This window comes from Nelusetta ayraudi, unplaced genomic scaffold (assembly GCF_046127955.1).
Source record: "Nelusetta ayraudi isolate G7.1 ecotype Tasmania unplaced genomic scaffold, CSIRO-AGI_Nayr_v1 ptg000004l, whole genome shotgun sequence".
NCBI classification, from domain to species: Eukaryota; Metazoa; Chordata; class Actinopteri; order Tetraodontiformes; family Monacanthidae; genus Nelusetta; species Nelusetta ayraudi.
In genome coordinates this window covers 1003686-1030000 of record NW_027466054.1, presented here as the reverse complement: position 1 = coordinate 1030000, position 26315 = coordinate 1003686, and the positions used below count along the sequence as shown (strand labels likewise).

The 26315-nt window shown below is 44.5% G+C and overlaps 2 protein-coding genes, 2 long non-coding RNA genes and 1 pseudogene across 4 annotated transcripts; 2 read left to right on the top strand and 3 right to left on the bottom strand.

Moving 5' to 3' along the window:
• The first annotated feature begins 116 nt into the window (after window positions 1-116).
• LOC142899127 (uncharacterized) lies at window positions 117-5570 on the top strand. The gene is made up of 6 exons (XM_076042586.1): window positions 117-307; window positions 1464-1752; window positions 1867-2099; window positions 3121-3252; window positions 3730-3895; window positions 4000-5570. The coding sequence occupies exons 2-6, from the start codon at window positions 1464-1466 to the stop codon at window positions 4173-4175; spliced, it is 996 nt and encodes a 331-aa protein (XP_075898701.1). The 5' UTR covers window positions 117-307; the 3' UTR covers window positions 4176-5570.
• Window positions 5368-5862, bottom strand: LOC142899138 (uncharacterized). The gene is made up of 2 exons (XR_012928699.1): window positions 5765-5862; window positions 5368-5722 (listed from the first exon to the last, which is right to left on the bottom strand). It is a non-coding gene; the product is annotated as an uncharacterized LOC142899138 (long non-coding RNA).
• A 6406-nt stretch (window positions 5863-12268) lies between these two features.
• LOC142899104 (lysozyme g-like) lies at window positions 12269-12990 on the top strand (annotated as a pseudogene).
• Window positions 12991-14562: 1572 nt separating this feature from the next.
• LOC142898939 (NACHT, LRR and PYD domains-containing protein 3-like) lies at window positions 14563-20830 on the bottom strand. The gene is given in 8 exon segments (XM_076042251.1): window positions 14563-14833; window positions 15163-15336; window positions 15694-15870; window positions 16476-16649; window positions 17263-17433; window positions 18619-18751; window positions 18754-20436; window positions 20683-20830. Coding segments are annotated over 8 exon segments (2850 nt in total). The 5' UTR covers window positions 20765-20830; the 3' UTR covers window positions 14563-14577.
• A 4616-nt stretch (window positions 20831-25446) lies between these two features.
• On the bottom strand, window positions 25447-26000 carry LOC142899102 (uncharacterized). The gene is made up of 2 exons (XR_012928693.1): window positions 25729-26000; window positions 25447-25687 (listed from the first exon to the last, which is right to left on the bottom strand). It is a non-coding gene; the product is annotated as an uncharacterized LOC142899102 (long non-coding RNA).
• Between the last annotated feature and the right edge of the window lie 315 nt (window positions 26001-26315).

Sequence of the window (26315 nt, the reverse complement as noted above, 5' to 3'; positions counted from 1 at the left end):
CCATTATTAACACATCATAGTTGGAGAGTTCACTGCTGCTGCTCGTCGTGCTCTGCTGGGGGTTCTGTGTGGTGAGCAAACCATGTGGTTGTCAGCTCAGACATCAGAGCTCACAAACTTCCTCATTTTGCATGACTTTGATCAGGTCACCCAGCATCAGCGGCTCGTGATCCGCTGCAGTCACAGCTCGCTGGCCTCCCTCATGTACACGCAGTGCCGGGCCAGACCTCAGACGGTTGTCTTTCAAATCTAGTTCCAAGTTTGTGTGAAAGACGAAGGAGAGGGACACCTACTCTGTAAGAGTCTGGTGAGTATTTTTAAATTGTCAAAGTCAGATTGTAGAGCTGAGACCTATTTTCAGTTTTCGCACACCATTCAGTTTTGGTTTAACAAACATTGGCATGAAGCTAGTCGCACTGAGTGCTTCTTGTTATTCTTCAGTTGTTTGTAGTAGCTGTTATTTTGCAGATGAAAGTAGTTATAGAGATTGCTCCAGATTATGTTGTTTGTGACACTATCTGTTGTTAAATCTGGTTTTAAAGAAATAAAGTTACCTGGAAAACAGGCTAAAAAGCAAAGCTGAACATTATGATTGACTTTATTATTATTATTATTATTATTGTTATTATTATTGTTATTGTTGTTGTTGTTTGCACTATTAGTAGTTGGAAACTTTTGAATGCATCATTATTCATACATATTAGTTTCTTTCGTCAGCCTAGCCACTGTTCACTCTTGTCACTGTCACTTCAGCTCTGAACAACCTTGATTCGTATTTAGTCAATGAGTCGAAAAGGGAAGCCGGTCCAAACACAGTAAGCACATTCTGCTCAGCAAGCAGTCACAGATTCAGCTTAGATTTCTTACAAACTGGCTGTGTGGATGCCTGATGGATGGAAGCCGAAGGTAGAAAAACAGCTTTGAAAGTTGGTGTCAAGTTAACCTCTGCTGAGATCCGAAACTCGACCTGAAATTTGACGGACCTGATGATGGAACTGATGAAGAGATTAAGTGGAAATCGCCAGACTAAGAAACACGTGGAGAACGTATTTGCAGTTTTACACAGGATCACCTTAAAAGGAGCAAAGAATTAGTTTTGAATTACAACTGTCGTCGCACAGATGCAGTTTACAGTGATGCTGCCCTCTAATGGCCGAATATGAATTTCTATGTGAAACGTTTTTCCATCTGTGGCATCATGAAAGCTCAGAAAGTTTTGCTTATTCGATAGAGTTTGATGTTGCTCTGCCAAACGATAAATTCTTGATTATGTATTGTTTGTTTTCATTTGTTTTCTTAATTTTTATTTATTTATTTTTTTTAACTAAAAACTTTCAGGGTAACTTGGCAGCTTGCTTCCCCTGATGTAGTTTTACATTAGAAGCTAATACAGGAGTTATGGAATGTTACAACTTGTACTGACATCATGTATTTTATTTCTATGACTTGTATTGTTTTGAGAGATGATTGTTCTACCTCCCTCTTCAGCAATGCCCCGCTCTTTCTTGGTCAAACGTGGGGGAATTCACTTTCTTCGGACAACAGAGAGAAGCCCAAGTCCCGGACAGAACCCATTTACTTGCAGTGACCTCGGACAACAGACGGTGTCCTCGGACGCGTCCCTGGAGAGCTCCACGACAGGAACACCAGATACAAACACGCTGCCCATCGCGTTATTGCAGCAGGACATTCAGGCGGCCAATCACACTAATGGGAACGTGCACTCCAGAGTGTTCAACCCTGAGTCTTATAGTGGGTAACACAAAACAATTATAGATTTTCACAAATAAAGGAAAATAAATATGTATGTATACGTAGTAAAATGAAATGTTGGCTGACTGTCAATTTCTTGTTCTTTGTGTTCAGGCTGGAGCTCAGCTGAGCCCCAAAGTCCTGCTCTTCTCCCCCAGAAAAAAGTCGACTCTGACTTTGAGAGCAACGAGGTTTGGTCGGGACCCAACGACAGCTCAGGATATCCTGACAAACTGTCTGTGAGAGTGGGAGACTTCATTCATCCCCCTCAAGTCATGAGGGAGACCAGCAGCCACCAGAGATCCAGGAGCAACTGCTCCAGGCAGGAGTGTCCACTCTGCTGCAAAGTGTGTGTCATTCATATTTATTATTAACTAAGTTCAAAGAACTCCACGACAACTGGAGCTAAAAGATTTAAATCTTTCCAAAGTGCAGTAAACTGTGTTGTGTTTCCAAAGCTGTTTGTAAAATTGACCTTAAGTGATGATTGAAACGCCACACTAATATAGCTGCTTTGACCATCCACCATTCAAGGAGTCCTCGACTGTTCCTGTGTGAGCCACGTGTTGTTCACAAGTGTCTTTATACTCATAAGTCATATCTAGACCAACATAAGGCAAATTTGGTCAACTAAGTGATGTGCAACTGGATGTGGCACATAGCTACACGAAGGCTCCTGCTTTGTGATACATTGATCCCACAGTTCAGCCATTCCAGTTCTGTCCAAAGTGTGTTATGTCCAAAGTAAGAACTTGATTAGACTAAGTAGCGCGATTGTTAATTATTCATATTTAATGGTCTTTAATTGTGTATTTTCAACGTCTTACTTAGTTGTAGTGCCGCCTATAGGAGACTTTGCAAAGTCACCAATGAGCACGAGGAGACTTTTCTTCCCAGGGGTGAAGAAAAGTTTCAAGTTTCAGTCTCAAGCAGCAAATTAGCAAAATGAGCAAAAGTCAATAGAATGGATGAGGTTCAAATGAAAACTTGATTTAAACAGTGACAGGTACTGAAACTGCATGGAAGAATCCTTTTTATATCATTTTTAAAGAATAAGACTCGTATAAAAATTCAAAATGTCAATGTTAACTATCATGTTTGTTACATATGAGATATATCTAAATTAATGTTTTACTTATCCTGGAACCCAAAGCATTCATTGTGTTTATAGAAGACTATAAGTTGCAACTATATCTCTATATCTCCATAAATCACTATATATTCTGTGCATCATGGCTGCGCTTGTGTTAGCACACATTTCCAAGTACAAATACACTCAAAGTCCACACAAATCCCTTCAAACACACGGCTGAGAAATGAGGCTGCAGATGTATTTCTTGTATGACTCTTCTCATCTTGTCTGCGCAGATATTTTCAAGTCTATCGTCTTTAAGGAGACACATCTGCAACAGTCTTGGGAGTAGAACAGCGTTGTCATCAGCACAGAGCAGGTCCAGGAGGACAAACTGGCCCAGCAGGCAGTCTGCCTGCAGGGGGAAGGTGAGCACGGTGTTCACGAGGCGCTTCTCTGAGGGATCAGCCGGGCCTTCATCCTGCAGCCTTGCATCCTTGCTGCCATTAGGAGGAGATGTAGCCTCATCATTGGCATCTGGTTTCAATGATGAGGAACCAGAAAAGCTTCATGTGTGTTCTGGCATAGATTGTCTTTTGTGGTTGCTGTTGTCCTCTCCTCACCTCAGCCTACATGTACGCATTATTCTCTCTTCTCTCAGGAGCTCCTCCCGCAGTTTTGTGAACTCATGATGAATAACTAGACTGTATGCAACCGGTGGTTCCTGAACTAATTTGACTTATTGTTATAGCTAATAAATCCATTGGGCACTCCAAGAGCATCCATGCCACTCCCTGTTTGTCTCAGTTGCTGTTAAAAACAACAAAAAAACATCCATTTCATATGTATCAGAACTCACAGTGTTTATATGTACAGAATTAATATTAATATTTCCCGTTGCATAGGAGAGGACATTTGACTGCACAGAGTGTGGGAAAGTCTTCAAGCGTTCGTCCACCCTTTCCACCCATCTGCTCATACATTCCAACACCAGGCCCTATCCTTGCCAGTACTGTGGCAAGAGCTTTCACCAGAAGTCCGACATGAAGAAGCACACCTTCATACATACCGGTGGGTCCCTTTAGATGGATTTGAATTTTTTTTTTTTTAAACACTTTTTGTCACATTTCACGAGCTCCGAATTGAAAGGGTCTTGCATTGTTTGTGTGCTATAGGTGAGAAGCCTCATGTGTGTCAGATATGTGGGAAAGCCTTCAGCCAGAGCTCCAACCTCATCACACACAGCCGCAAGCACAGGGATGAGCGCCCCTACCGCTGTACTCGCTGCCTCTTTGGCTTCCAGCACAAGTTCGACCTGCAGCAGCACCAACAGCATTACTGCACTGGCTAGTGATCTGCAACAGTGTGGGCACTGCCGTGGTAAATGATACATGGAGCCCACTTGTAATAGTGCTTTTTCTACACTTTCACTTTGCCCAAAGCGTCTCACATTCACCCAGTCACACACACTCTCATAAACCAGTGGGTGGCCGCTGCCATGCATGCTTACGAGTGGATTTGAATAGCAACGGTGGAGTTCCAAACCAAGTGCAACAGCCCAAGGAAGCCAGACTGATCCTGGAGCAGTGAGCGAGAACTTCCTTTGGTTCTACGTTGGCTCTGTTAGCAAGCTGCAGACGATAGATGGTCCTATGTCTACAATGACAAACATCCACAGGGTCCTTGTTCACCTCAATAGCCCACTGAGTCCATCAGTCCCCCTTCACCTCACAGGCAAAGGTGCTGGTCCAGCATTTGTACACCAAGTCTGTGTGGCCCTTCACTGGAGAACCTGCAGCCTCATTTTCACATTTTTTCTGCTCTGCTGCGGCCTAGGCCCTCACATGGAGAATCCCAGCCAATGGAGAGACTTTTATACCTGCACTGATGCACGAGAGAGGGCTGGAACTGTGCGCTGCCCTAAAGAATGGCAGCAGAAGACATTTTTTTTTTACTCTAAACTCCTCAGTTTTGTGTCATCAAGTGGTCGCATTTTCTTCAATAATGCTTCCTGAAAAGTGACACAAAGCTTCGGTTGTTGTTTATGGTGTGTCCAGTTTATGCCTGGCCTCCCTTTTGGACTTCACTTCTTTGCGGCAAATATCATAAAACAGTTGCTCTTTTATACCAACAATAATGACTTGATGACAATGGCAAATACCTTTTGCGATTTTAAAATGATTTTCTATCAATTTACTTTGGCCGTAGCAAGCAAGTCAAGAATAAAGAAATGTGTTTTCCACTGAGAAAAGCTAGAAGGGATTCATGCTTTGATAAAGTATGTAAGGTCATTATTGTTGATCTTTGGCCATATATGGACATGTAGATGGTAAAGATGCATGGCCCTGCATGTTACTTTTGCCTGTGTAAGAGCTATATTGTATACAGGCTCATACTACAGCGCTGAAATGTTTTGGTGATATTAGCATAATCTTTGGTTGAACGTGAAATGTGAACTGTAATGTAATGAGCTATTTAAAACAAAACAAAACAAAAAAATACAAACATCCACAGCAGGTAGGTTGGTGTTGAGTGTGGCACTGTTTTTAGTTGTTTTTTGTCAGCAACACAACAAAATACTTTGGCTGGACGAGATAAAATAAATCCAAACATACATTTGAAGCAAAATATGACTAAATTCAATCGAACTCAAGTCTTTCTTCCTTAAAACAGCTCAATAAATATTTGAATAAAGGAACCGACAATTTTCCTGGACACAATCAACAAGGGTGAGAGGCTGCTGCAGGCGGGTTGAAAAGAGTGAAAAGAACCTACAGCTAATCCTATTCAAATATAAACCTCAGGTAGGAGGGATCCCACCTCGTGCTTCCTCGGCTCTTCGTGAGTTGCATGAAGGCCTCAGCTGCTACCCGGCTCAATGTCCCTGATAATGCAAAGCTGGTTTTTGGCATGGAGACGCCCAGTAAGTTGTCATTTAACCATTACTACAACTCCAGAGCTGGATAATAACAATGGAAATGTTGAATACTTCCTCATTATGTTTTACAGTCTAACTGTAAATAATACACATTTCACCATCTTTAAGGGGAAAGAGAAAAAAGTGTAACGATAATGATTCTCTGTTCCTCTCCTCCGGTCTCAAGGAGTGGGCAGTTCTTTTCAGCGCCCAAGTCATCAAAGTCAGCTCGCAATGTCATTCATTTAACTGGGAAAACTAAGTTGTAAGGTCAGCTACTTATGGAATATTTGGTATTGTAAGCTCTTTATGGTGTCAGCTGGATCAGTGAATTAAAGTTCAAATCAATGATATTAATACTGCTCACTATTACATCCCTGCACTTCATTAGCCCTGATATTTAGATGCTCCTCCTCCAACACTATTGGAATATTGTCTATATTTCTGATGTGTCAGTTGTCAGAGGCAGTCCCAGACACTCAACACATCATCAGCGATAGTGTGAATCCTGGTTGTGTGTCTGGAGCCACTGAGGCTCTCAGTCAGCAGATTGAAGGTGATGGTGCCGTCTGTTGGACACCGGGATTAACTGCAGCCTGATCTTTTCTTCTGACATATTTAACAGCCAATTCTTTTTTTTTCTTCCTTCAAGTCAGACCTTTGACCGATTCCAACAGCAATCAGATTCAGTGTTTTATTAATGATCAGCGACACTTAAAAGTTCCCTCTTTTAGCTTTAGATTTAAAAAATGTTCATATTATTATTATATAACATTTGCTGCTCCTTCTGTAGACAAAAAAAGGCTCTTGGCCACGCCCACTGTGACACACCATGTGATTTCCAGGAAGTGGGCAGAGAAGCAGGAGTGGTGGCCGGAGTAGCAGCCATCAGCAGCAGGAAGAGACCCTGAAACTCTATTTTGAGGCAGCAGCAACAGAAACAGAGAGAGGAGCAGCAGCAGCAACAGTAGAGCAGTGGCAGTAACCGTGGCAGAGGCAGCAGCAGCAGTGAGAGGAGGAGCTGCAGCAGCAGCAGGTGAGTCCTGAGGGACTGAATAACTCAGTGACGTCAGTCGTTTGATTTCTTCCTGTTCTCTCCATCCCAAGTGTAAGTCATATGCTTGCTGTGTCTCAATTCAGGGTCTGCATCCTTGAAGTGCGCATTTTGAAAGGAAGTTGCATCATAGCACTGCGCGAAGGCTCGTCCCAATTCCCAAGGGTGCTTAGGACGCTCAAAATGCGTACTCGGAATGCGCCCTTGTTTTAGCCGATTCCAAGGATGCACCGCTACTATCCTTCGCGTACTTATGTATCCCATGATGCTTTGCATGCAGATCGTGAGATCTTGCGAAGTCAGCTGAAATTAACGGCATGTACTGGCAAAGACACTTCATATAAGTTTAAGTATTGAAATTTCACATAAAATATTCAGTTTTAACATCGGGTTTTTATTTATTTGAATATCGAACGACATCGTTAGATGGCGAACCAATGGTTAGCTTGATGCTATAAAAACGTCACTCCCGGGGTTGGCCAGCAGGAGGGAACGGCGGTGACGCAACGAGGAAATACACCGAAGCCTAGACCGTCCCGAGTGGTTATGGGGAGGCGGGGTTTAGACCCTGGATTGAGACACAACAATAGTCTTCTGAGCTCACTGCCTCACTTCCTGTTTGACCTCCAGCTCACAAGATGAGTGTTCGAATGACGAACCTCCGTTCTTGGAATACAAACTGAAATCACTTTTTGGACAGATTCCTAAAAGCTTCACAACTAATAACAGACTTCTTTTTCTTATTTCATTTATTTTATCTTCTCTTATGTCAAAGTCGCAAAAAACAACATATATAAACACATTACTTTGTTGGGCTGCTAGTCATTAACAGAGGCTTTAAGTATGCTTCGGAGGAACAATCATATCAAAAATGAAAAAGAAAGGACCCTCGTCGCTGTCGGTAAGGCCACCATGTGGTCCCAGGAAAGTGCACATCAAAAGGTTTTCCCCATGCAATAACAAAGAACGAACTTTGGTCCCTTCTTGTATTTTAACAAGAAATCAATAAACCATAAACTGAAATTATATTTTTACTTTACAATTATTTATTTATTGCTGAATGAAATTATTAAACTTATTTATGTAATTAAATTATGCTTCATACCAAACATTTATAAAACAACATTTACAGACATTGTTTGATCACTGACCGATCGACAGAATCACAGGACAAAAAAAAGGACAAAAAAAATGAGTAATTGCTTAATTCAAATAGTGTTTTTGTTTTTTTTAAGATGTGGATTTTCAAATCCAAAATGAGGTATCTTGGCAGAAGAAAAAAGTAGGGCCTCAATGCAATATCACAAGCAGATCCATACTCTGGCTTCAACAGATATGTGACTTGTGAAGTCTCCAAAAGAGACTCACCTTTTCACTGCGTGGTTTGTTCTTGTTTTGGGTTTGTTTTATTATGTTTTCTTGAATTCATGAGGTTGATGTGAGTTTACAGGCTGAGAACCGTCAGAGGGGCCTTGCAGAACTCTGTAGAACCGTCCTGAACTGATGCTAACACATCTGAGCTATGGAACGGGTTGACACTGAATCAAAAGAATGATCAGTAATTATAGATAAACATTGTAATCATCTACCCCGACTGTCTTCATTTGTGGCTTGACCTGACCTGTGCATGGGTCTGTTTTTGGGAAACCCCCCTGGTATCAAATGTTTTTTGATTTCAGGATTCTCGTGGTGAAAGTCCAGAGCGGCTTTGTTGAGCTAAAGGGCAAGTTGCAAATTCCAGACCCTCAGCTGAGCCCTTTAGAGCCCTCAGACTGGCGTGCTCGCCACACCTGGTTAACATGGTGGCATTGTCGGTTTTTCACTTTATTTTTGTCACGGTGGGGTGGAGACGATGAGGAGGCAAGACCCAAAATGCAGACGACACCAGGTTGCAGAATAGAAAATCTATGAAAATCTGACAGCAAGACACAGGTGACAAAATCAAGGGACAACAAAACAGGCAGGAAATTAGAAACAGGATGTAATTCACAGAAATATACAAGGCGACACGGTGCTCTCCTTTTTTTGTTTGTTGAAATTATGAAATTATTTCGTTTATTCAACACAAATACTCTTACTCTCGCCACACTGGAGGAAGAAAAAGTTCCTTTACAACGTGGCTTTATTTTTGGAGGTATTTGCTGTTGTCTGTTTGTGTGAAATCTTTTCTTTTCAGCTGCATTTCATGTGTCTGCAATCTGTTTTCAAAGCATTATCGACCACCATCCTTTTATGCTCCTGAACACACAGCATATCTGTAAAATCTGGAATATTTATCTACGAACCATCCAAGATTTTATCCAGATACTTTTTGCTCTCATCCTGTTGTTTGTACCTTGTACCATTGATGTGGCTGTAGAGAGTCAAACACAAAATTTAAGCCATTGTCACATGTCAGGGAAAGGCAAACTTTCTTTTTCGTTATGATGTGTGTACGTGTGCAGGTGTGTCAAAAAGGAAACTGGAATCTTTGCAACAGTCAGGTATAAATACCAGTGTATGTCTGGCTGTGTTCTGATAACAGCAAGTTTTCTGTGTGTTGTCACCAGCGAGTAAACAGAGGCACCGGTGCAGCGCCATCTTCACGGACAGCAAAGATGAGTTCATTCATATTATATACTCATATTTTGTATATTATTATGTTATACCTCTCTTGCATGTCTATCAGGGGCTGCTTCCCCTCGAGGCCTCAGAAGAATTGATAGCGGCGGCTAAAGATAAGGTGCCGGGTGATGCTCACTTCATGAAAGCTCCCAATTTGCACTGCACAGCCAGTGCAACTCGTGAAAGAAACAACGTGTTTGAGAGTCAGTTCTTTTCAAGCGTGAATGATGGCCTTTTTGTTTCTACGTTGTTTTGGGGCCCCCAACGATGCGTTTCACTCACACCAGAGCAGAGTGCACCCCATGTGTACCCCACACATTTCACTTTCCAAGGGTCCAGGCGATGAGTGGAAGGACCTAGGTCCGTTTTTGACAAAATGCCTGTCGACCAAAGACTGACACCGAAAGGAGCGGGGACATTTTTATTCCCCCTCCTGAATGTGCATAAGACTGATTTTCCACTGGAAGCACGGGCTCTTCGCTGCTCACAAATACGATGTGGGACTGATCAAACGTGCCGAACCGGTGAAGATCACACCCAAAAGTGATATTCTGCCCAACCAGCCGCAATATCCTCTGAAACCAGAAGCTGTTGAAGGGATCACTCCTGTTTTTGATTCTCTTCTCGAAGCAGGTGTCATTGTCCCATGCCCCGACTCGCCAGTGCGCACGCCCATGTTCCCTGTCAAAAAGGCTCGTGTTCCTCTTCAACGTGATGACTGGAGGCTTGTTCAAGATTTGAGAGCAGTTAACGCTGCTGTCCACGCCAGGGCACCGAACGTGCCCAACCCACACACGATTTTATCGCAAATGCCGACTGATGCAACGTGGTTCACAGTTGTTGACCTGTCCAATGCTTTTTTCAGCGTTCCTGTTGACCCGGGTAGCCAGTTTTGGTTTGCTTTTGAGTTCAGCGGCAAACCATACACGTTCACAAGGCTGTGTCAAGGCTACTGTGAATCACCCACTATTTTTAATGCAGCCCTCCGCGACAGCCTCGCCTCCCTACAGCTGTCAAAAGGTTCTGCGCTGCTGCAGTACGTGGATGATTTATTGATCGCAGCCCCGACAGAGGAACAATAATGCCGCGCTGATTCAGTCAGCCTGCTCAAACACCTCGAAGCCGAGGGCCATAAAGCGAGCCTACAGAAAATGCAGTACTGCCAGAACACTGTCACATTTTTGGGCCATGTCTTATCAGGCCAAGGTCGTACGCTCTCCCAGAAGCGTATCGGAGCTATCTCATCTTTTCCCAAGCCGCGCACAAAGAAACAGCTGATGTCCTTTTTGGGCCTTTGTTGGTAGTAGTTTTGTTCCAGATTTTTTGATCCTTGAGAAGCCAATGAGGGAGCTCATTCACAAACCAGGCATGACCATGTCATCCCAGCTCGCCTGGTCCGAAGCGGCTGAACACGCGTTTACAGCCATGAAAAAGGCCCTGCAGTCGCCTCCCACTTTGGGCGTCCCCGACCCCACGAAACCGTTCGTTCAGGCTGTTGATGAAAGAGAAGGATGCATGATTTCTGTTCTTTTGCAGAAACACGGCACTGACCTCAGACCTGTTGGTTATTTTTCAGCTAAGCTCGATCCGGTTGCAGCGGGCCTGCCGAAGTGTCTGCACGCCATGCGCAGCTCACGTTGCTGGTACCGCACGCCGTGTCCCTGATTCTAGCAGAGCAGCGTACCTCACATCTCTCTGCCGCACGGTACCTGCGTTATCGCACCTGTCTGCTCGAAATGCCGAATGTGACCGTGAAGAGGTGCAACACATTTAACCCAGCATCTCTCATGCCTCTCCCCACCGACGGAGAGCCACATGACTGCATAGCAGAGCTAGACACAATTTGCTCCCCCCGACCTGACCTGACTGACGAACCCCTTGCTAATGCTGATTTTGTTTTCTACGCAGATGGTTCAGCGTTCCAGGACGACAAAGGCGCCAACAGAGTTGGTTACGCAGTTGTCTCCGACTCGGAGGTCATCTGCTCTGACTCCCTTCCATGTCACCTCTCAGCACAAGGGGCAGAGCTGGTTGCGCTAACTGAAGCGTGTAAATTTGCAGAGGGCAAGTCTGTCACAATCTACACAGACTCCCGTTATGCGTTTGGTGTTGTTCATGACTTTGGGGCACTGTGGAAATGCAGGAACTTCCTCAAGTCAGACGGGAAGCCGGTGTTAAATCATGTGCTTATTGCTGACCTCTTGCAGGCCATACTTCTGCCCTCCCAAATAGCAGTAAGTAAATGTTCTGCTCACACTAACCTTCATGACCCTGTTTCCCAGGGCAACGCCAGAGCTGACGCGGCAGCTCTGCCTTTGCGATCACGGGAAGTGTAACAGTCCAAGTTATGATGTTTGTATCCAAAGCTAATGGTGGGTATAAACTGATGTATGTGTGGATATTTTCACTCTTGTGTCCTGTGATCAAGAATGATCAAAATGGGGGAATGCAATGGAAAATATGTATTCTTGGATTATTCTTTATTCTGTTGTATTCTGTGTCATATGATCACTAGTAGCACGTGTAATCTGTTCGTTTCATAGTATAACCTTCTCGAGACATTCTCCTCGTGGTCCACCAGAGGAGGCTGTAAATGTGTCAGCTTGTGCTGATTCTCTGTGCTTTGTTTTCCTCTTCTTCCTTTCCTTATCTCTTCCCCTCCCGGTCCACTGTATAAAAGACCTTCTTCTTCCTTTCCTCTTTGCACTTGCACTTGCACTCGCATTCATTCGAGCTGTTGCACCTGTTGCATCTGTTCTGTTGGTTGTACTGTGTTTGTGCCTCGGACATCCGATCCTTTATTTCATGTTCATTAAATTACTTATTTACTCAGCATTTCTGCATCGGTAGCTTTGCTCTTTTCCACAACATGGCCAAGACTGATGCAGGTAGAGTGGAGCAGTACAGGTCTCTCACATCAACAAAGCTGCACGGGAATATAGAGTGGATCCAGCCTTGGTTGCTGCCATCATGTCCAGAGAGTCCAGGGCTGGAAACACACTTGTCAATGGTTGAGGAGACCATGGCTGAGCTTGGGGCCTCATGCAGGTTGGAACAAATACTGCTGTTCAAACCACATCTTTCTAAAGTGCATCACATTTTAATTTCAGGGGTGTGTTCATGTCATTTCTGCAGGTTGACGTGACTAAAGATGGAGGCAACCACCCAAAACTTGGTGACTGGAACAGCTACGAACACGTCAAACAGGCAACTGAGATCTTGGCTGGTTTTGTTTATAGAATTGGCACAAAGTTTCCTGGCTGGTCTGGGGAGCAGAACAACGTGACCTGACTGTCCGCTATACGCTTTGCTTTAATGTGTGATTTGCCTTTACAGGAGGGATTGCAGCCTACAACATGGGACCTGATTCAGTCGATTCCTGCCCACACGTGGATGCCAAGACCACCGGCGGGGATTACTCCAATGATGTTGTTGCCAGAGCTCAGTGGTACAAAGCGAATCGGGGATTTTAACCAGTGAAGTCTCCAAAAGAGACTTCAATAAATCAAAGGAAGCATTTGGCTATGTTTGTCGTCTCTCACTTTTTCATTGACTGAAATCAATAAATGATAATAAAGATAATAAACTTAAGCAGCCTCTCAGCCTTGTTGATTGTATCCAGGTAAATTGTCAGTTCATCAACTCAAATATTTAACTGTTTAAGGAAGAAAGACCTGACTTGATTTGAATTCAGTCAGATTCAAATAGTTTCAAATGTATTTTATATCGTTCAGCGAAAGTATTTTGTTGTGTTGCTGACAAAAAAAACCAAACAAACTAAAAACAGTGTCACACTCAACGCCAACCTACCTGCTGTGGGTGTATGTATTTTTGTTACATGTCAGTTCACAGTTTTCTGGTTCAGCCTCAGATTATGCTCAGATTACCCAAATATTTCAGTGCTGTAGTATGAGCCTGTATACAATATAGTTCTTACACAGGCAAAAGTAACATGCAGGGCCGTGCATCCTTACCATCTACATGTTCATTCATTCATTCATTTTCCATACCCGCTTAGTCCCGAGCTCAGGGTCACGGGGGTCTGCTGGAGCCTCTCCCAGCTGTTTTAGGGCGAAGGCAGGGTGACACCCTGGACAAGTCGTCAGTTCATCGCAGGGCCACATAGAGACAAACAACCATTCACACTCACATGCACACCTACGGGCAATTTAGAGTGTTCAATTGACCTCACACGCATGTTTTTGAAGTGTGGGAGGAAGCCGGAGAACCCGGAGAGAACCCACGCAGACACAGGTCCAGGCCCCGGAATCGAACCCACGACCTTCTTGCTGTGAGGCGGCAGCGCTAACCACTGCGCCACCGTGTTGCCCTACATGTTCGTACGTGGCCAAAGATCAACAATAACACAACCTTCACTGAGCTGTCAGACTTCATACAAATTCATCTTTGTGCTTCACATGAGAAATCAGGTTAAATTCAGTGGAGAACTGTGTGTTCCTCATGTGTGAAACCTTCATGCTGAGATATTCCAGCCGTGGATGCTGAGAGAGGAACAAGTGGTTGTATTGCTGCTGCCTTCACAGACCAGCTGCTCTGGCCTCCATCTCCAAGTCCTGCTTCTTCCACTGAGCATTCAGCTCCACCCAGTCACCACAGCAGCGTGTACGAAGAACCAGTCTGCCAGCCACCAGGCTCAACTGGGGTCAAAGGTCGTGCCACGGCCACAGACAGTGTGCAACACTGTGTTGGAGTGTTGACTTGGAGCAGAACTGGTGTGTGTGTGTGTCTGTGTGTAGCTTGCAGGTAGAGGAGTGCAGAGCCTGTGTGTCGCTCATCTCCACTTGTTGTCGTTCTGTCAGCCACCACTAGGTGGAACTCTCCTCTTCACCTTCCGTCTCATCCTCCCCTTTCCAGCTGTAGAGAGAAGTAGAGACAGCAGGAGACACGACTCACAGTCCTTGAACACATCATCACAGAGACATTGACTGTTGAAGGAGACGATGGAATGACTGGTGAGAAGAACCAGACTCTCAGTCATATGTTAATTGTGGAATATATGAAGATCATGTGAGTGTAGAGTGTTGGGCTGATACTGAGGCCTGATGAAGCAGAACTGATCAATAATTTAGTCTTGAACTGAGAGAAGAAGCAGTTTGGCAGTAGATGTTGGATGACTGAGGAGCAGCTGGTCATCACCATCCTCCTCTCACACTGTGACTAGAAACACTGGACCTCTGCTGTGTGGTGAATTGGGTTTGGTGCTGAAACTATCATCCACTGGTTCCAAACCAGTACTGACCTCACATTCTCCAGTTTATCATCTCTGCTGTGGACAAGATCCATCAGCGGCTTCACTGATGACTCCTTCAGGTTGTTCTCACTCAGGTTCAGCTCTCTGAGGTGGGAGGGGTTGGACTTCAGAGCTGAGAGCAGCCAATCACAGCTCATCTCTGACAACCTGCAGCCCCTCAACCTGAATAGAGAATAAATGATGGAGAGTGTATAATGATGGAGAGTTTTTCCAGGGTGTCATCACTCTGAAAATCAAACTGAAATGTCGACTTCAGAATCTACAAAAAAACAAAACAATGGGAGAGAGAGGGCGAGTGAATGAGCACTGCAATCTAACACCTGACCACAAGGTGACAGACTTTTACAAAGTGTAGATTTAAACTTGGTTTCAGACATTTGAGACACAAACCAGTGACTGCAAATTGAATTTCCAACAGCAGTGAAGTGAAAATCATGACAACAACAACAACAAGAGTGATAGAAGTTGTAGAGTGAAGAGGGTGAACTGACCCCAGAGTCTCCAGTTTACAGCCTGGACTCTGCAGAAAACCACTCAGCACCTTCACTCCTGAATCCTGCAGCTGGTTCCCACTCAGGTCCAGGTGTAAGAGGTGGGAGGGGTTGGACTTCAGAGCTGAGAGCAGCCAATCACAGCTGAGCTCTGACAAACTGCAGTCCTCCAACCTGAATAAAGAATAAATGATGGAGAGTTTATAATGATGGAGAGTTTTTCCAGGGTGCCATCACTCTGAACATCAAACTGAAATGTCGACTTCAGAATCTGCAAAAAATAAAATAAAATGTCACAAGTCCGAAAATAATATTTGTCTCATTGATGTTTGGTCACATGACCACTGATGACTATTTTATTAAAAGAAAATATATATATAATTCAGTTCAAACATGAACAACATAAACTATTCAGATTTCTCTATGTCACTTTGATATGAATCAACCGTCAGTCCAGTGTTTACTCAAGATGTGTGGTGAAGTGTGTTTGGTGCTGAAACCATCATCCACTGGTTCCAAACCAGTACTGACCTCAGAGTCTCCAGTTTACAGTCTGGACTCTGCAGAAAACCACTCAGCTCCTTCACTCCTGAATCCTGCAGCTGGTAGTTCCTACTCAGGTTCAGCTTTCTGAGGTGGGAGGGGTTGGACTTCAGAGCTGAGAGGAGTCAATCACAGCTGAGCTCTGACAACCTGCAGTACTCCAACCTGAATAGAGAATAAATGATGGAGAGTTTATAATAATGGAGAGTTTTTCCAGGGTGTCATCACTCTGAAAATCAAACTGAAATGTCGACTTCAGAATCTGCAAAAAAAAAAAAACAAAGGGAGAGAGAGGGCGAGCGAATGAGTGGTGCAATCTAACATCTGACCACAAGGTGACAGAATTTTACACACAGTACCATTAAACCCAGTTTCAGACATTTCAAACACAAACCAGTGACTGCAAATTGAATTTCCAACAGCAGTGAAGTGAAAATCATGACAACAATAACAAGAGTGATAGAAGTTGTAGAGTGAAGAGGGTGAACTGACCTCAGAGTCTCCAGTTTACAGTCTGGACTAAAAAATGTCACATTTGAAATGAATCCTGAGTCCAAAAATAATGTTTGTCCAGATGATGTTTGGTCACATGACCACTGATGACCTTTTTTAAGCTTTACTTTAGTTCAAACATGAACAGCATGACATTTTCAGATATTTGTATGTCATTTTGATTACAGTAAATCTTCATTCCAGTGTTTATTTAACATGTGTGATGAAGTGTGTTTGGTGCTGAAACCATCATCCACTGGTTCCAAACCAGTACTGACCATAGAACCTCCAGTTTACAGTCTGGACTCTGCAGAAAACCACTCAGCACCTTCACTGATGAATCCTGCAGCTGGATGTAACTCAGGTCCAGGTGTCTGAGGTGGGAGGGGTTGGACTTCAGAGCTGAGAGGAGCCAATCACAGCTGAGCTCTGACAATCTGCACCTCTCCAACCTGAATGAAGAATAAATATTTGATTTCTTCCATGGTGTAAATGTCATATTAAGAGTCATTTATCCCTGTTGATGATCCAGATGTGCAGCTGTTCAGATCACTGAGTCATTCCCTCAAACGAGTCATTGTGCCAGTGTGGATCCTCATCATGTTGTCAACACAATAACAAGAGCAGTGAGTCAGTCAGTGTGCAGCCAATCAGCAGTGAAGATGGAAAATAATCAGTGAGTCCTTTGTGTGCTTGTGGCTGTTTTCAGTCATCAGAGTCTCGTTACAAGTCAAACACATTCAAAGGACAAGATGAAGAAATACTGCTGCACTATTAATCTGCCTCTAATATTTCTTCACAGGATCTTCTGCTCAGTCATGTGACCTTCATCACCAATCAACAACTTCCATTGAGCTCCAAAGTGACTGGAGACATTTTCCACACTTTCTTCCACCATCCAAAGTCTTTTCTGGCTGCAGATTGTTGACATGAAAATATCAACAACATCCACTTTGTCTTGATGAGTCTTTAATATCTGCTTCAAAGTCTTCACACTGAGCAGCGTTACACACCAGTTGTCATCTGCTGACACACACTGTCCACCAGTAGAAAGCAGGAACTGACCTGAGAACTTCCAGTCTGCAGTTTGGACTCTGCAGTCCAGCACAGAGCAGCTTCACTCCAGGATCCTTCAGGATGGTCCAGCTCAGGTCCAGGTGTCTGAGGTGGGAGGGGCTGGACTTCAGAGCTGAAGACACCACTGCACACTGAACCTCTGGGAGTTCAACCTGATAGCTGCAATGAAGGAGAGCAGAGTGAGAAGTTGTGGTCGACATGTGAGACTCTGCTGACTGTGAAAGTGAATCAAGACTCATTAACATCTGATCAGCTGCTTCATCATCATCATCATCATCATCATCATCCTCATTCTGCCACTGTCACATCTTCATCTCCATCCTGGACTCCAGTGGAGCAGCTTCACTGCACTCACCATCCAACACAAAGCAGCTGAGTTAGCCCTGTGTTGACAGCCTGCTGCTAAAAGTCACCACTCAGGGCCAGATCCACAAAGCGATTGCACGGCTTTTGCGCCAGAAAATCCGTGTAAACAGCGCCAAAAACGGTGATTCCGATCCACAGAGGGGACGCTAACGTGAAAATCGGCGCAAAATGCGCCGAGGCGCAGGTAGCGGCAGGGCTGCGCCAGACTCATCTGAATGTATTTAAATGATTCATGACGCGCAAAAGGACATGCCCCCTTCTATGCAAATATGCCTCATTCAAACAGCGGCAGATCCAGAAAGAGTTTGCGCTCGTGTCCGCACGCAGTTTGAGAGACGCAAACACCGTCTGTCAAAGTGTTTCTGGCTTCTGAGTGAAACTTTCCTCTCTGAAAAGCCTGAGATATATATATAGCTCCCCAAATCTTATATATAGATCGGCATAGACTACAGTATATATGCCAGTATTTTAGATAGGCTATGGAAAATACAAATGGTCCTCAGGTGTTGGTGACCAACGCGTCTTGCGTCTTGACTTTCTTTCCATTATGGCAGCAGTCTTGGTAGACGGAGGAGGCATCGTAATGCCAGGAGCACAGGAGCGTTTATCCTAGCAGAGTTTCACTGTCAAACACACCTGTTTTCAGGTGCCGCATTCGTGGGCGTGTTTGTGCCTGCATGTCATTAGCGCAAAAACCTTTGTGGATACCCGCATCTGTGGTGCAAATTGCGGGCGCAATCCCGCCGCAAAATGCGCCGCACGCCCTTTTTTGAGGATCTGCCCCTCAATGTTTCCCTCATTGTTTTCTTGGAGACATGCAGCCACAAGTGGACCTGCTGATGTTGATCCATCCAGTGACTGGAGGAGCTGCTGATATAGCAGGGTGGCTAATACCAAGAGCGCACACAGACACACACACACACACACACACACACACACACACACACACACACACACACACAGAGATTGTTTACGTACCTTCTTGAACGTATCACAGCCTTCCTGCAGTTCCTCACAGCTGGAATCAGTCTCAATCTTCCCTCCCTGGTTGTCTTGTACTTGCTGAGGTCCAACTCCTCCAGAACCTCCTCTGACATGTGCAGCATGTAGGCTGATGCACTGACTGATCCTTCACCTCCAGCAGACAGTGGAAGATGTTGATGCTTCTGTCAGGAGAAACATCACCAGTGTTCATCTTCCTCAGGTTGTTGATGACCTTCTCTAAGGTTCCTGGATGGTTGTCAGTGAGACCCAGCAGGCCTCCTAAGAGTCTCTGGTTGGATTTCAGACTGAGTCCATGGAGAAAGCGAACAAACAAGTCCAGGTGACCGTTCGGACTCTTGAGAGATTCCTTCATCATCCTCCTCAGGAACTCATCCAGGGATTCTCCAGGAAGAACATTGTTTCTTCTCTTCCTGTTGGTGTGACAGTGGAAGCTGTAGACTGCAGCCAGAAACTCCTGGACGCTCAGATGAACGAAGCAGTGGACGGTTTTGTGGAAGACCATACTCTCTCTTCTGAAGATCTCTGTACAAACTCCTGAGTACACAGAGGTGTCAGTCACACTGAGACCACACTTCTCCAGGTCTTCACTGTAGAACATGATGTTTCCACTCTCCAGATGTTCAAATGCCAGCTGGCCCAGCTTCAGAAGAAGCTCCCTGTCAGCCTCTGTCAGCTTGTTGCCTTCTTCTGGCTTCATCATCTTTTTCAGGCCCTGCGGTAAGAGGGAGAACTTCTTGGGCTGCTTTTGAAGAACCTCCCTGTCAGCCTCCGTCAGCTCCTGTGGACCTCCTCCATACTTGTGCTGCTTCCTCTTGGTCTGGACCAGCAGGAAGTGTGAGTACATGTCAGTCAGGGTCTTGGGCAGCTCTCCTCTCTGCTCTGAGCTCAACATGCTCTCCAGAACTGTGCCAGTGATCCAGCAGAAGACCGGGATCTGACACATGATGTGGAGGCTCCTGGAGGCCTTGATGTGGGAGATGATCCTGTTGGACACATCTTCATCTCTGAACCTCCTCCTGAAATACTCCTCCTTCTGGTCATCGGTGAAGCCTCGTACTTCTGTCAGCCTGTCCACACATGACGGATGGATCTGATTGGCTGCTGCAGGTCTGGAAGTTATCCACAGCAGAGCCGAGGGAAGCAGATCTCCTCTGATCAGGTTTGTTAGCAGGACGCTGAATGACTTCTTCTGAGTGACGTCAGTCACCACCTGGTTCTTCTCAAAGTCCAGAGCCAGTTGGCTTTCATCAAGGCCATCCAAGATGAAGAGAAGTTTGCAGACCTGCAGCTGCTCTGCTGTGAGCTTCTCTAACGTTGGATGGAAAACATGGAGCAGCTCCAGAAGACTGTAGTGCTGCTCTTTGACCAAGTTGAGCTCCCTGAATGAGAGAGGAAGCACCAGATGAAGGTCCTGGTTCTCCAGGCCCTGTGCCGAGTCCAGAGTGAACTTCTGCACTGAGAAGGTTTTTCCAACCCCAGCGACACCGTTGGTCAGCGCCACTCTGACTCTGAGTCCCTGCTGCTCAGGTGAGGCTTCAAAGATCTGGCTGCACCTGATTGGACGGTCCTGGAGGATCTTCTTGGCCTCCTTGGTCTTCTTGGTCTCCAGCTGCCTGACCTCATGGTGTCTGTTTACCTCCTCACTCAGTCCCTCAGTGATGTATATCTCAGCGTAGATGCTGTTGAGGAGGGTTTGACTTCCTGCTTCTTCACCTTCAGTCACACATTCACATCTCCTCTCCAGACTGATCTTCTGCTGCTGTAGAAGCTCCTGCAGACCATCATCAACCTCTGGAGCAGAGAAAAGGTTGGAGAAGAAAACATCAGTGTGACAGTGTGAGCATCATTTTCTCTCCACAACTTTTTCAGCTGCTTTGATGAAGCTGCTGCTGCTGCTGCCGCCACCGTTGCCACCGTCGTCGTCGCCGCTGCTGTGTGACTGTTTGCTCTAAATGTCCCTCAGCGAATCTTCTCACTGGAGGTCCTGACATGATCTCAGGAGGGAGAAGTGAAGGAGGTGCAGGTGGACAGTCTTGCTGTGGTCAGTCTGGGTGTGACTGGCAGCTCCTGGGTCTTCACTGAAGTCCAGAGGTGGAGCTTTGGAGCGGTCACTCTTCATGGACAGACAGCTGGACACTGGAGACTCTGCTCTCCGTCTGTGTTGAAAACAGAAATATTGAAGTTCACACTGAAAAGTTCAATCCTTGTTTGGTTCTCCACAAACACTGACAGGAAGTGTCCTCCTCGTCGGCCCTTCACTAATCACTTCTTGTTCTTTGGTCTCATTTCAAATTCACGCAGCTTCACAATTCAAGAGCATCCTCCAAGAGCCCTTCGCTCTGAGGATTCAGGTCTTTTAGTTATCCCAAAAATTTCTAGAGTTAGATCAGGAGGTAGGTGTTTCAGTTTCCTGGCACCTCTATTTTGGAACCATCTTCCAGCCTCGGTGAGGGGGGCAGACACAGTTAGTTTATTTAGGAGTAGACTTAAGACTTTCCTTTTTCTTAAAGCTTATAGTTAGACTCCATCCACTGTCAGTTAAGCTGCTGTAGGCTTACGCCGTGGAGGGAGATCTTTCGCTCCCGTTACAGGGATCGTTGCTCTGTGTAGGCGGAGCCTCTATCACTCTCCTCACCCAATCAATCTTTTACTCTATCCAATCTTTTACTCTATCCACTCTGTCCAAGCTCTCATTATGCTTTGTACAGTATGCTCGATATGCATGATACTGCCGCAGTCTCTGTGTCCCCGGCAGGTGATGACCAATGCGCCAGGAGCTGGATTGTGCTGTCCTGGGGGTCTTGCTGTCATCGCTTCATCCCACCACCACGCTTAAGACCTGGACTTGTCCTATCGGCAGATTGTCCATCGAGCTAGGCTCTTGCCTTCCAAAGCATGGACACTTACACTCCACATGGACAGCAGCCTTGAATTATTTCCTATTCTTTGTGTTTATATCCGTTTTGCCTGGTTGGTGTATCTGTTTTTCACTCTGTCCTGTCTGCCACCCTGGCTCACTCTGCTCCTTTCTCTCTTTCTCTGTCTCTCCTCTATCTTTCTACTTCACCCCAACTACTCATAGGCAGATGATCGCCCTCTGGAGTCTGGTTCTGCCCTAGGTTTCTTCCCACAGGGGAGTTTTTCCCAACCACTGTCGCATCTTGCTTGCTCCGGGGGCCCGGTTGGTTCTCTCTGATTGTATAAAGCGCTTTGAGACGCCTTTGGTTGTGATTTAGCGCTGTACAAATAAAAGTTTATTATTATTATTATTATTATTATTGTTAACATGGGAATGTAAAGATTTACAAAAGGTTATACATAAGTACACTGACAAATAGCCTATTTCTTATTGCGTTACCTCCACCCTGTATTGGCAGAGTTTTTGGCCCCTGTGAATATGTGCTCATTGTCGGCCCTGAGTCTAATTAGGGCCTCCGTTTGGTCTTTTCTCCCTAAAACACAATGAAACATGTTTTGTGTTACAACAAGAGGAAAGGGGTTAAAATCTAATTAAAGAAATTATTATAATTTATTGATTGAATGATGATGATTTATCTATTTATTTATTTATTCACCCCAAACGTTCTACTGGACTTCAAAATTTACAGTCTATGTAAATTCAGAATTTTATTTTGGATCAAGATAAAATTATATAAATTTACTGGTCCTTTTATGCACATTAAAACATTGAAAGTGCAATGCTCAAGCATGCTTTAACTAAATTTGGGGTTTTGGTTTGACAAGTTGGATGTTCAAATGAGCACAAACCCAACGGTAAAAACTTTCATATTACGCGAAATTGGAATACTTCATATTATATAATTTATATACTTTACATTTAAAGGTGGTGTGAGCAGGAGTTGCCGCCATTCTGCTTAAATGCCCGGTTCCCAGGATGCTTGGCGTGCTGCTGCAAAGCATCCTGGGATATAGAAGTGCGCGAAGGATAGTCGCGGTGTATCCTTGGATTCGGCTAAAACTAGTGCGTATTTCCAAGGGTGCATTTTCAGCGTCCTCAGCACCCTCGGGAATTGGGACAAGCCTTCGCGCAGTGCTATGACGCAACTTCCTTCCAAAATGCGTACTTCGAGGGCGCAGAACCTGAATTGAGACACGGCACATGTCTGCTGTTCCCACAACTCATCAAGTTTTGCAACAGAGATCCTGTTGACGGTGACATGCTGTTGCATGTAAACAGTGTCACTATGACAGTCTTCTCTCAGAGGACCATTCACGGTCCAACCCAACAATGTTCTGACCGCATAGGGACCCCCTTCAACGCCCCGAACAACCTCCCATGGTTCCAGGGCTTTAGGAACATTAGTTCCTATCAACAAGTCTACCCCTGAGTCAATTTCATTTATTTTCACCCGCTCAAGGTGTGGCCATCTTTGAAGATCTTGACGTCTGGGAATGTTGCCTTGATGGACAGGCATGCTCTTCTGCGTGAATATGTCCGGTAGCTCACAGAAACAGTCGGTGTCCAATCCAGCCACCTCTAAATCAGACACGATGTGACTGCCGACAACTTTCTCCTGACCCATTGTCCTGAGAAGAATACTTGTTTTCCTTCCTGTGAGCTTCAGCCTGTTCATAAGGGCTTTTACTCGCACTGGTAAAATAGTGTAGAAACAAGCTCACCGGCCCCAGTCAGACCACTGGATTGCACAGAGATTGAAGCATTTGCCTTTGCCGTCTCCGGCGCTGGTTTTGTTTGGTTCACATTGACTTCCTTTTGCCTTGAGTGGATATGCAGCATAGTCGGATGCTTTAAGTTGCATATTTTACACAAAAGACGCCTTCGACAGTCTTTACTCCTGTGCCCAATGCACAGACAGCCAAAGCAAACTCCATTTTCCTTCAAAAAGGACATCTTTTCAGTGTGTGGTTTTTCTTGCAACAAACGACAAAAGTCCAACATGTGTCCTGCCCCACAAAACAAACAGCTGAGTCCTTTTCTCTTTTAGTGCTAGGTTCAACACTCTTATCCGCTGTAGCAATAGTGGTAGCAAAGCTACTTCCTTTTTGCTTTCGAGTAAGGCTGAGGTTTAGAGTTCCTTCCATCCTTTCTTGCAGCTGCTACCGCTGGAGACTCCTGAATATCTCCAACTATTGGGTCACTTACTATTCTTACTTGCCTTTCAATAAACTCAACAATGTCTCGAAAGTTCACTCTGCGATTAAACTTATCCTGCAGATCGCAGGCAACACTTCTCCACATGTCTCTGAGTTTAAAAGGTAATTTTTTAATTACTGCTTGCATGTTAGCAGTGACAACACCTCCCATTGCATTACAGCACGCTCGTAATAAAAGACTGTAAGCCTGCAAGGATTTCACATCCTCGGATCTCACCACAGGCCATGTGAGAACCTTGTCCATGTAGGCAGAAGCAATTTTTATCGAGTCACCAAAGTGTTCGCGCAACAACGATTTGGCCTTGGCATATCCCAACTCATGGGGCATATGCTGGCAGTTTCTAACCAACTCCCTTGGCTGCCCTCTAGTGTACTGCTCAAGAAAGTACAAGCAGTCTTTAGCACTGTGTGTCTTTTCTTCAATGCTATGTTCAAAGGCCATCATAAAAGTTTGAAATTGTGAGGGATAGGGCTGGACGATATAGAAAAAAAGCATAGATATATATAAAAAAAAAAAATCATATTAATCGATATCGATAATTATCAAAACAAAAATTAACATTTTTTAATTGCAGCGCTGGATGTTTTATACTATTACTTCATGACCGACTTTTAATAAAGAACACACGAGCTCTGAATTCAAATTCAAACTTTTATTTAACCACCTTTTTTAAACGCAACTGAATTTTTTTTTTTTTGTATTATTATTATTATTTTATTTTATAATCCTAGTCTTCTGTGCATACTAGCGGTGGGTATTTATGTGCCTGTATACCGATAGTCCTGGAAAATAATGACTTGTCTTAAACGGGAACTACGGCGGCACTCCCGAGCCAATGGCTCCAGCCGCTTAATGACACGAAAATAACAAACGGCTTCAAAACAAAAAACGGTACAGCCACCCAACATGGATATACCGCTAAAGTCTAACCGGGGAATAGTTGTTTCTTTCACAACAATGACCTGTTACGTTCGCGTGTGCGTGTGCGTGTGCATACCTTAATTCCGACAGCTGGGCACGCGTGAATGAATGAATGAACTCACAAATAAAAATCTACTTTATGACTATTAATACGAGCTCCAATAAACAAACAAACACCGGAAACACAAAGCGATCTTAATTCAAGCAAAGCGGTCAACAGAAAATGTCGCCTCCGACGCTCACCCCACCACATCAACCCTCGAGACGCACAGGTGAATTCCATTAAATAGAGTCCTTTCTGCTTCCAGATACCAGCATTTTGTATGAGACCAGACAAGGACAGGAAAAAGAGTTTCGCTGTTGTTTTCTTTAAATACACGCGAAACTACCGGGGTTGTCGCGTGAGCTTGCAATCCTCGCGTAAACTGATCGAGACGCCACGCGAGACGCGTCGCTCGGAAAATGCGCTTCAAACTGCGCACGCACCGCAGACGCGCCGGAGATCCTGGGAGATGCTGCTAGCAAAACGTCTGCGTTCCACACACACACACACACACACACACACACACACACACACTAATTATCTCTAACAAAAATATACAGCAAAACATCTTAACGTAAACGCACTTTTACTGATAAAAAATAAAACATAGGCAGATATAACCTTAACAATTTTAAACCATGAGTTTTCTGTGCAATGATAAGCATACATGCACATGGGAACATGCTGACCCATTTAATCCTCTTTCTTTCCTTCTTTCTTTCTTTCTTTCTTTATCACTGGACTACAAATATATTTCTGAATTAATATGTTTTCCTATTTTAAAGTAGGCAGATCTTTTTGACTTGGTCATTTTAAAAGTAGCTTGCACGTTGAAAAAGTGTGAGCACCCCCGATCTATGCCATTTTCCAAGTTCCACAAGCACTTTCACTGTCATCTGCCTGATTACACCCATGCCCTTTTCAGAAGAATATTGCACAACCTGCCATATTATATTACCATTTTCTGAAAATTTGCACAAACAGAATACATTTGAAAAATGTATTATACCCATATTATAATTTATGTACAGAAATTATTTGGTCATACATTTTTTGCAATTCATAGTCATTCCCAACAGACATAACAGACACAAAAATTCAATGCATCACACGTGGTTCAGACACAGCTTGCCTGTGATTGTACATTTGGCCAGTGGGTGGTTTCGTGTGCACATGAAGCTTTGAGAAATGAACCCTTTCTCGAAACAGTTGGCTCAAGTGGTTCAATGCCTCATGAGGCTTCACCTCACCATCACTACTGAGAGGCAGGGGCTGCAGTTCGGTACTCTTGTCACTACTTGCATGCAATGCACCACTTCCGCAGGTGTCACCCATCAAACAGATGCAAAGGATTCCCCAGCATTATATGCAGTCCCTGGGCGGGGCCTGTTCTCATGTGATCGGGTTTTGGTTTTTTTTGAGCAATTGTTTTTGTTTCCATGTTTACATAAGACCATTGTACGGTTGACATTTCAGTTTTATGTTGCCTGTATGTTTAGAATTTTTTTCAGATATTGTTCAAGCTTTGAATAAATTCCAAGCAACTCCTCGACTACGCCATCTTTCCAT